This window comes from Charadrius vociferus, unplaced genomic scaffold, assembly GCF_000708025.1.
Source record: "Charadrius vociferus isolate BGI_N301 unplaced genomic scaffold, ASM70802v2 scaffold964, whole genome shotgun sequence".
Taxonomy (NCBI): Eukaryota; Metazoa; Chordata; class Aves; order Charadriiformes; family Charadriidae; genus Charadrius; species Charadrius vociferus.
In genome coordinates, this window is record NW_009647945.1 from 457,145 (window position 1) to 467,314 (window position 10,170).

General features: G+C 50.1%; 1 protein-coding gene across 1 annotated transcript in view; it reads left to right on the plus strand.

Moving 5' to 3' along the window:
* The first annotated feature begins 8,469 nt into the window (after nucleotides 1-8,469).
* Nucleotides 8,470-10,170, plus strand: part of HYDIN (HYDIN, axonemal central pair apparatus protein) — a 161,992-nt gene continuing 160,291 nt past the window's right edge. The window contains exons 1-2 of the mRNA XM_009883265.1: nucleotides 8,470-8,589; nucleotides 9,733-9,858. Coding sequence (XP_009881567.1) covers nucleotides 8,470-8,589; nucleotides 9,733-9,858 — 246 coding nt within the window. The remainder of the gene's footprint in view (nucleotides 8,590-9,732; nucleotides 9,859-10,170) is intronic.

Consider the following 10,170-nt stretch of genomic DNA (forward strand, 5'->3'; position numbering starts at 1 on the left):
AGGTGATGGCGGCTGCAGCCCCTTCCTGGCTGAAATATGGAGGGTGGCTTTGTGTGTGCCCGGGCTGCTCGGCCTTGGGAAGGGAGGGTTTGGGAGGGGGCTGAGCGGGGACCTGGGGCTGTAGGGGAGCTCGGAGGGGGGGTGACACCCCTCCATGGCCCCACACAGCAATGTTGGGGAGGGGGTGAAATCCCCATGGCGGTGTGGGGGACACCCCTTGTGCCAGAGCGTGGGGGGAGAGGCGGGGGGGGGCCTGGGGCAGGGACCCCTCGGTCCTGCCAGCCATCTCCTGGGCGTACCTGTGCTCACCCACCCTCCTGCAGGACCTGTTCCCCCACAAGGAAGCGGCTTTTGAGGGGAGGATTTTTGGGGGGAGGTTGCCTGTGGGGGGGAAAGCAGGGTGAGAGGCCCCTGGAGGCTGCAGCGCTTTCCATGCTGGGGACTGGGAGCTGGAGCCCCTTCTCCCCCTGCTCCAGAGCTCTACAGGGACCAAACTCTGCTCCCTGAAAGAGAAACTTCCTAAATTTTTTCCTTTTTTTTCCCCCATGGGATGCAGATGTGACTGCATCCAGGCTGGGGGTTGAATGTAGAGGGGATGGAGGCTGCCTGCCTTGCTGCTGCTGGTCTTGGCCGTGGGCTCTTAGATGTTTTGGACTTAAATTTTTCTCTGTGTTGCCCAGTCTGTAAAAGAGGGATGAGATTATTTATTCTTGCTCTGTCTATAAAACGCTGCGAAGGCTTATGATGACAAATGCAACCGATGGCCTAGCTAGAAGTGACTGCGAAGCTAACTCACCCTAACTATCTTTTCCTTGCGTTTCAAATCCACGGGTGATTTTTCTGAGAAGCAATTCCTGTATAAATCTGGAGAAAATACAAAGGCTAAACTGCTCCAGGAGGGTGCAGATTGCTCCTAGCAGGTTGTGCAGCCTTGCCCCTTGACTGAAGGATGGGAAATAACTCTGTGAAGCTAAAGTCTGCTCTGTAGCACCGTGGAGGTACAGCCAGCGCTGTAGTGTTACAGTGGTAATCCAGTAAATACGGAATGTTTACTCTTCTGGCAGGCAGTAACGTGTGTGCGCTGGATAATTGGGTACAAGGCTGGAGCCAGCCAAGGTGGGGTTGGGGGTGCTGTTCCCACCTCCGCTGCTGGTTGTTTACCTGTCTCCAGTTTGGCATCTTTGAATTCAATTAATGTTTTATGTTCTTCCAGAGATTGAAACTCCTCTGTGAGATCTGGGTGTGAATACGCATAACTATTTCACTGAGAAGGCTTTTGAAGATTGAGATTGAAGCAGCGTGGCTCGGATGGAGGTTGGCGGGAGCGTTTCAGGCAGCTGGGTTGATGCCTGACCTCTCAGGGTCGGCATGCGAGCGTCACGCAGCAAATTGAGGCCGCAGAAGCAAAGAGGTGGTTCAGGAGGGAGAGAGGGTGGTTTTTAGGGATGCTGGCAGTGCCCCTTGTTCCTGAGTGTGCAGTTAAATGGTAGGTTAACAAATCACTGCATGTCAGCACAGCAGAGATTTGTGTGCTTTAAGCCCCCTGGGAGTACATAATGGTTCACTTCATCTTAGCTCTCGTGTGCAGGCTAGTGTAAGTGGCATGTCCTATTACTTCTAGGATAAGATACCACATGTGGCAACGATCTGATACCCATAGGAGTCTTCCTATGATTTCCATGAGCTTTAAATGAAGTCACAACAGTAGCTACTAGAGTGGTACTGCTTTGCTAACCTGCTACTCCAGATTCACCGCTGCAGAGTCAGCTCTGACTCCGCGTAAGGCCGCTTGCTCCTGGCCTGGGGATCTGTTTAACTGTCCTTTGGTTTCTGCTTTTCCACTCCAAAGCTCTGCTGAATCATGAACCAAAACAAAAGGTGATCCAGGTGCCAGAAAACAAGTAAATGAAAAGGGGAGAGCTGATGGGAGTTGCAAAGCCGGGATAGCAGAGATCAGATGCTGGGGAAGGCAGTTGGGAAGGGGAAAGTAGTACTGTAAAGGCTTAAGGCGGGAGCCAGAGTTATAAATTATAGTATGTGGGGCTGGGGAATCTCTGGCAGACCCTTGGAAGGGAGCTTGGTCTACCTCACTGTCAGCTGAGAGTTGAAGTTTATTAAAAGAAATAACAGGAAGGTGGAACACTAGACTCCTTTTAATTATCTTGGCTATGGTAGAGCTTTTGTAATAAATTGCAGGATGGCAGTAGCAAAGTGATGAAATACAGGGGGACTGGAATATAAAAGTGACAGGTGAGGCTTCCTGGGTAGCAAGGCTTGATTTAGAAAGCACTCAGCCACTTAGCAGTGGGCTGGAGGGGTGAGAGATTAGTCCTGGAAATTTTGCTTCTCCTTTCCTGGCTTCCTTGATGCTGTTTATATGGTAATTATGGCTAAGCAGGTGATTTCTAGGCAAGAAACGTGATCTTGCTACTTAAGCCTGAACAGGGCAAGGTGATTTAACTGAACAAAATTGTCCGGTAGCATCCTGATTCTCACTTTTAGCAGATCTCTTGTCTTACTTATCCAACACAGCATAATAGAAAGGCAAATTAACTCATTACTCCAGAGAGATGGTTTATCTTTGTGGAAGGAAGAAAGAGGATTTATTTTGTATACCGAAGTAAGATTCGGCCACCAGTCTGGGCTCCTACAAGAAAAGCGGGGTATAGTGTATTGCAGTGCAGAATGTGCCGATATAGCCCCCGCTTTTCATTTTGGGGGACAATCAGTTGGTATGAGCCCAGCTCAGAGGCTGGTGCTGCTGCTTCAGCACAAGTGACATGGAGTCCCCTGAAATAAGAACACTGGCACATGGCATAGCGACAGGCACAAGGTCTCTGTGGACATGAAACTGTGCCTTTACATGAATTTCCTTTTTTTTTTTTTGTTTTTCCTTAATGCCCATTAAGAAATTTGCTGTCTATTCTTAATTTCCTGTCTTTTTCAGCACAGCGTCATCAGAGAGCTCTTCAGTTTTATTTTACAGAGGTAAAGCTGTTGGCCGTATGCGCGAAGGGATTTGGATGCTTTAGGGCCGTATCGAAGTGCTCACATCAATGCAGCTTTTGCCAAGCTCACAGGCCCTGAAGGGCCCCTCTGTGCCCATATTTGTGCTGTTGAGCCTGCTGAATTTTCCAGGTCCTGGCATGACTCGGCTTGTGTGAAGCCTCGCCTTGTGCCTACAGACACTTTGGCCGCATGGCCCAAGCCATGAGCTCGGTGGTGTTCAGAGATTAATATTGCTGCTGGAGAAGAGGTTGATGGTGCTTTTATTTACCCCTACTGTAGCTCATGGCCGAAACCACTCACCTGGGAGCAGAGCGATCCCATGTGGACCCTTCTTTTCTGCCTAGCCGGAAGGAAGGAGCCTCTGTAGGAGCTGTGAGCCCACATCATGAAACAAATCATTTTTTTCTTTCACTTTGAAGATGATCTGGTCTCCCCCCCACTTCCTTCCAGAGACTGCTTATGAGTTCATTAAATAGTCATTAGCTAAAAGACTTTGTAATCCGGGGAGCAGAGCCCCCCCAGCCAAGGCTTCTCCTTATCTCTCGAGCATCCTAGCTGGTCGCCTGCCAGCTTTTTCTCCCTTGCTTTTTCTACGCAGCAGCACTAGGAGATGTGGAAGTGACCTTGTCAGGGCTGACAAGCAGGACTAAGGAATGGCTTTGGTCCCCTCCATCCACCTGGGAGGGCAGGAAGGTTTTGGCTGGAAAAATAAGCTGGTGAGTTCCATAGCAGGAGCCCAGCTGAGGATAGGAGAAGGGTTGTTGAGGTTGAGAGCAGGCAGCATCAGGTTTCGTGTCGGGCTTGCAAGCCTTGTGTGGGTTTCATGTGGCTTCTACCCTGCAGCTCTGTGAAGATGCTTTGCAGCAGCAGCTTCCCTTGCTCAGCACCTGAGGCTCCTCCGGAGAGTCCTCTGAACCCTGGCTCCAGCAGCGCTGTTTGCCCACGGCAGGCAGGAGTGACTTCTGTGCTGAGCACGTGGGGCTGTAACATTGCTTCGAAGGTGGGTGCTGGAGCTGCTGGGAAGGAGCACAAGGTGGCTGCCCTGTGAGCGCATCTCAGACCAAGCACGAGACACTCGATGGGTCTCACCTTGACGGCTGTCTCCAAGTTCTGCTTTCTGAGATGGGAAGCATCACCCACCATCCAGCTTCTTTCCCTTATAGCCCTTCTGCCTTGGTGCCTTCAGCGCACATGGGTGTCACATCTGAGGTTTCTTTGCCTGAGCTCTCTGTTTCCACTCAGATTTGTGGATGAACATCACGTGGGAGATGTTTTGGAGTGAGTTTCCACAGGCTAGCTGGCTGGAGAGCCAGTTTGTTGTCAGGGTTCGGATCCTCCCTGCCCTGATTGTAAACCATAATATGAATGTTAGTTCTCAAACTGAGGGTTCCTTGTTCCCTGCCAAGCAGATGGGATGATTTGGTTCGCCTGTGGCTGAGAGCCTCATGAGAAGCTTTTGTTTATAACATATGCTGCGCTGAAAACGCGCGAAGCTCCCTGGCAGCTGAGATGCTCTTGTAACTTGGGCGTCCTTGGCTGGTGCGTGTGTCTGTGTGTGCACAGTTAATTGGAACGAGCTCACCAGACGGGTATTCACCAGGTGCAACAGCAGAGGACACCCCCAAAGGCATTGTCAGAGCTGCAGTGACACGGTGATTGCCCTGCTCTCTTCTGTGCTGATGTGATTGGGGCCCTCCCTGGGTGAGCGAAATGGAAATTAAATTCTCGCTTTGCAAGTCAGTGTCGAAACTTTTTTCTTTACTCCTTAAACAAAGAAATGATTGGCTTGTCTGCAGTGTCTAATTTATCTGGAGCTTGTGGAATGTTGACAAATACCACTCCAAGGCGTACTTCTGAATGCTGCTGCAATCATTCACTGCGGAGTAAGATGTTTAAGGAAGTTATTTGGAAGTGATTTGCAAGGCTGTAACTTTATTGAGGTGTTTCAGGGGCATTGTAAACCACCAGACTTGAGACCAAGTCGGCCAATTAGGATACTGAGAAAGCTGAAGGCAGAAAACAGCCTCCACTCCAGCCTGGAGCTGAAGAATTCCCAAAGCCATGTACGCTTGAACCGTGTGGCTGTTCCCTCTGTGTGGAACTGGTTAAGGTGGCAAACCCCCACTCTTTACTGGGTTGGTGGCTCTTTCCCATTGTGGTACTTGCCAGGATGAGATGCTGCTGTTTTGAGAAGCTTCTCACAGCACCCTGAGCCTGCGCTGTGCAGTGTCTCTCTGCGTTAGAGCAGAAGGAGCTCGGCAGCAGAGAAATGAGCGGGCTTTAGCTAATGAAAAGCTCTTAACTCTCTCCTTCCCTGAGGTCCTGGTAATATCCTCCTGCTCAGCCTGGCAAGGCAGTAACAGTTGAGGAGAGATGCTGGGCAGCCCAGTTTTCAAGTCCTGTCAGTTGTCTTCGTGGTTCTACTGGACTCTGGGAAGCCACCAGCCCAGTGACAGTTATTGCTGTGCTGGTGGGTGCATGGTCACATCAACGGTTCCCTGGGTGGCTCCTGTCCCTCCAGGCTGTCTGCAGCCACCAGATAGCCCATGGTGATTTAGGGAGCAAGACTAGGCCCTACACAAAGGGAATCCTCCCTGAGAAGCATGAACTACCTGCCCTAAGGTAGAGTCTGGCCACTGGGCAGGGAGGAGGCGTTGGTGTTGGCAGGAGGGATGCAGCAGCGATGTGATAGCAGGATTTAACAATATGCCTGGTCTAAGAGCAGGTCTGGGGAGGTAGAAAGGTTTTGAATGGATTCTAAAATTGCTGTGCGACTTGCAGTGACGATAGAGACTTTTAGCTTCACTGGAGCGAAGGGAGCCTTGGGGAGGAGGCTGAAGCTTGGATGTCCATGGTGACCTTCAGCTTGGCACGCTGCTCTGATACATCTTGGTTTCCTGAGGCAAGTCAGGAATTTCTACCCTAGCCCTGGGCGTATTTCTTCGTTGCTTGTCTAGGTTGTTATAGCTGTTGTGTCCTGGCACAGACGGTTCCTCTGCCTGGGCTCAGGGCTCTGTACCTAAAGCTGGGGTGCCCGAGCTGTCTGTGCCCTGAGCCTGGAGCGGAGGGGGAATCGCAGTCCCTCCTTACAATTCTGGGGTGGGTGGAGGGCTGGCCAGGGTGGGGAAGGTAGAGATCGCCCTCCAACAGACAGGGGTGGTGGGCTAGAAGGGTGCTGTGTTGGGGTTCCTGTTTTCTCCTGCCTCTATGGGGAGATGTGGCTCTCTTCTCAGTTTTGCTCCTCTCCTCCCGACCGGGGAGGCTGATCCCCGCAGGCTGCGGGGAAGCGGGGCTGGGGGGCTGCGACAGTGCCGCACAGCAGGGCTGGAGGGTCAGGGGAGCTGCGAGACTGGGATGGAGGTGTGGGGGTTGGAAGCCCTCTGGAAACAAGCGTTGTGGGTGTGATGAACAGGATTAGTTTCAAGTGAAGAGAAATTACAGGTAGAAAATTGGAATAAATAATCCAGTTATTCTCAAGACCAAATCATAAAACATTGAAATCCAGATTAATGTTATATCATCCCTGTTAGATTGCTTTTGAAAGAGAAAGTTATTTCCAGCTTTAAACCTTAGCTCTTGCTGCAGCATGTCCTCGTCTCTGTAGGACAGTGCTTTGCTCTTGTGTTTCTTGCAAGAACATAAGGAACCCGCAACCTTGTCATGTCCTAACGCTGCCCAGTGCCACGAACGTGCACAATAATACTGGGGCTGTTTGGGGAGTAAAGGAATGAAGTTATTGCCTTCCTTGCAGGATGTGGGTCAAACCTGAGCGGAAAGGGATGGTCATCTATGTATAGATTAAGGGGGAATGGCTTCAAACTGGAAGAAGGGAGATTTAGATGAGATATTAGGAAGAAATTCTTGACTGTGAGGGTGGTGAGCCCCTGGGGCAGGTTGCCCCGAGAAGCTGTGGCTGCCCCATCCCTGGAGGTGTTCAAGGCCAGGTTGGACGGGGCTTGGAGCAACCTGGGCTGGTGGGAGGTGTCCCTGCCCAGGGCAGGGGGTGGGACTGGATGGTCTTTAAGGTCCCTTCCAACCCAAACCATTCTGTGATTCTATAATGTTTTGCTCTATACAGCAAGTCCACACAAAAGATGATGTGGAAAAGCAGGAAGCAGGAGGAAATATGATCTGTGATTTTCACTTAATGCCAGGATGAAAAAAAACTTTACGGCAGAGGTGTGTTGGAGAGCACTGGTCTCTCAAGTCCCAGAAAATAAGTGGGCAAATCCATCTGTTCCTTGGGTCCTGTTAGCCAGAAAGGGAGGGGGAAATTATTTCTAGTCCAAAGTAATGCTTAGCAAATACTGTGCCTCCTTATCTTTGATTCTTTTGCTGGTGTTTGAGACCCACTTTCTGGGATTGACTTCTCTTTGTGCCCTTTCTTGCACACCCACTTTGGGTGGCGCAAAGGAAGAGGGGTGGTCAGCAGCCTGGCAACTGGAAGAACGGACTGTGGACCTGTTAACTCCTGTTGCTTGTAGGATAAGGATGCGGGAGAAAAACTGCCATTAGGATAAAGTCTTAAGTGGCCCTGCTCTCACATATGTTGCATTTATAATTGAGCTAATTGCTGATGTTCCTTTAATGGTTCCATGCTTTTATTTCTGCTGTTACAGCCTCTAATGCCTGTAGGGAGCCTTGAGTTTGGGTGTTAATAAGTGAAAATTAGGGCCCTCATTCTCCATGGAGAAATGCTCTTGGGCACTGTGGTAATTTCATGCCTGGAAGGAGTCATATTTGCTGGATAATTTTTGTAACTTAAACCAACCGAATTAGCCTTGAGAAACTATAGTTCTTAATCAGAGTATTGAACTCCATGCTCCATTAGTTAGAAGCATCACCAGGCTCCTCACACAAAGGGTGGACATTTGGTTTGCAGAGCAGGGAGGTGATCTGATTTTTGTTAATGCTCCAGGCAGCAGCCGTCCCTGGGTTTGAGGTTGCTCATAATACTCTGAGCTCTCAGTAGGGTCAGGCACAAAGTCACATCACGTCAGCTGCTCTTGCAAAATGAAGCAGCTGAGTGACATTTACCTGCCTTCTGTTCCCACCACAAAACTTTTAAAGAATAATAAAGGAGAGCTTGGATATTAATAGAGATTTGGTTTGTAAGTCCAGTAAAAATGGGGTTCCAAAAGTAGTGGAAGTGGGAGAAGGTGAGAAAAGCCATCAGGCCCTGGTGTGTGTTTGTGGCTTGTGGGGCTGCACCCACCGCAGAAGGCTGTTTTGGCTCAGGGAATGTTTATTCTGGGGTTTTAGTTCTATGAATCTTCACTCTGCCACTTCAATACAGTCTAATCATGGAACGGGGTGGGGAGGCCTTATGTTTTCTGCTTCTGAAGGGTGCCACAGCCTGGAGGTGTGTCCTTTGGGTCTGCCATGAATGGAATTCTGCATTTACAAAGTCCCATTATTTTTTTTTATTTTCTTTTTCACTCCTTCCAGGTGAGCTGAGACATGGCCACTGGCAAGCTCCGGCGGTCCGTGGGGTCCTCCAAAAGGACTGATGGGTTCCAGAGCAAAGTAGTAGCACCTCGTAATGTGAAGGTAGTCAGAGAGGCAGAGGAGTCTGTAACTGTAAGTACCTGCTGTGGCCTGGTAGGAGCTGTGTTAAGGCTGGAAAGTCCCCTTGTGTCCCTCTGCTGCGTTCCCCTCCTGTTGTCTGGCAGCACTGTGAAGCTGGACATCACCTCCCCATCTCTTTGCTGCTGTGCTTCTGTTGGGGGTGGTTATCGTGGGGGATGGACTGTGTGCTGCTGCAGGGAAGGTCCAGAGTCTTGCCTGGATCTGCCACTGGAGCCCAGTTAAATCACTGTACTGGGCATTGCACTGGAATAGTGCATGTACATCGCATGAGCACGTTCTTTTTTCCATCCTCTTTGTGTGATCTTCTGTCATATAGGCATATCTTCCAGCACTACTCTGACCATACCTGCCCTTTCGGCAGCTGAGCATGGGGTGGGCTGCTCAAACACTGCCTGAAGCCCTGAGAGACATGGCTGGTCCCACACAGAACAGGTTCCAAACCAGTTATTGTATCTCGTATCCTGTGTGGAGCACACATCCAACCCTGCAAACAGCCATGGAGTCAGGGCAGTTCCTTCTTCCCATCCACAAGTGTCCCTTTTTTTGACTGGAGCTCACCTGACTGGAGATGACCTCGTGCTGAGGCTCTGTCAAGGAGATATCTGTATACTTCTGTGGGAGGGGTCTGTGAGGCTGGAACAGAGAGAAAACAAGTGCTAATTAAAAAGAGACAATTAAAACTTGGGCCCATTCCTCTCTACTGCGGTCTTGGCACAATGCTGCTTTCCTCTGATTCACCCGGCAGTGACATCTCCTCGCACTTGTTGGTTGTGAGCACTGTGCAAATATGGAGTTAGGGGATTTCTGATAGCTCCTCCCCACTCTCTTCAAAGGTCACTGGCTCAATCCAGCAAAACTAAGGAGGAAATAAATGCCCGAAGAGCAGAAATCCCCAACCATGTCACATCAAATCATGACAGAAGCTAATGGGACAGAGCCACTTGGTTAGAGCATGTGTATTCCGCTCTATATCATTAATTTACCGATGTTAAATATTTCAGCAGGTAACTTACGGGACTTCCAGGACTATCCTCGTGGCTGTGGTCACGAATTATTCATCAGTGGCACTTGAACAAGAAAAGCCTTTCTGAACGAAGGCGTTTCTGTAGCTCTCGCTGATGTTTTGCATTTCAGCTGACTCCCTCTGCCTTCCTGAAGGAGATGTCTCTCACCACCGAGCAGAGGCTGGCCAGCACGCGGGAGATGAGGCGGCCCCGGATTATCCAGCTTCTAGACATGAGTGAAGCCTCCCATCAAAAGGTAGCCTTTTCCTGCCCTTTTCCTCGCTGTTTGATGTGACATTTGAAGAGAGTGCCAGCTTGTGAGAGGCTTACCTCCTCCTAAATACCTCGGTGACGAGGTCCTGTTGTCTTTTCAAACTCTGGTGATGGTGGAATTCCTTCTGCTGGGGGAGAGGTGAAACATCCTTTCCCCGATGAGACACTGAAGTCCTGATCTGTGCTAAGGCAATATAAATAACCTCAGCTGAAGTTTGGTGGGCTTTGCTGGAGTTTAGCGACTATCGCTAAATGACGATACTGGGGGGAAGGCTGGGGCAGGACACAGGAGCAT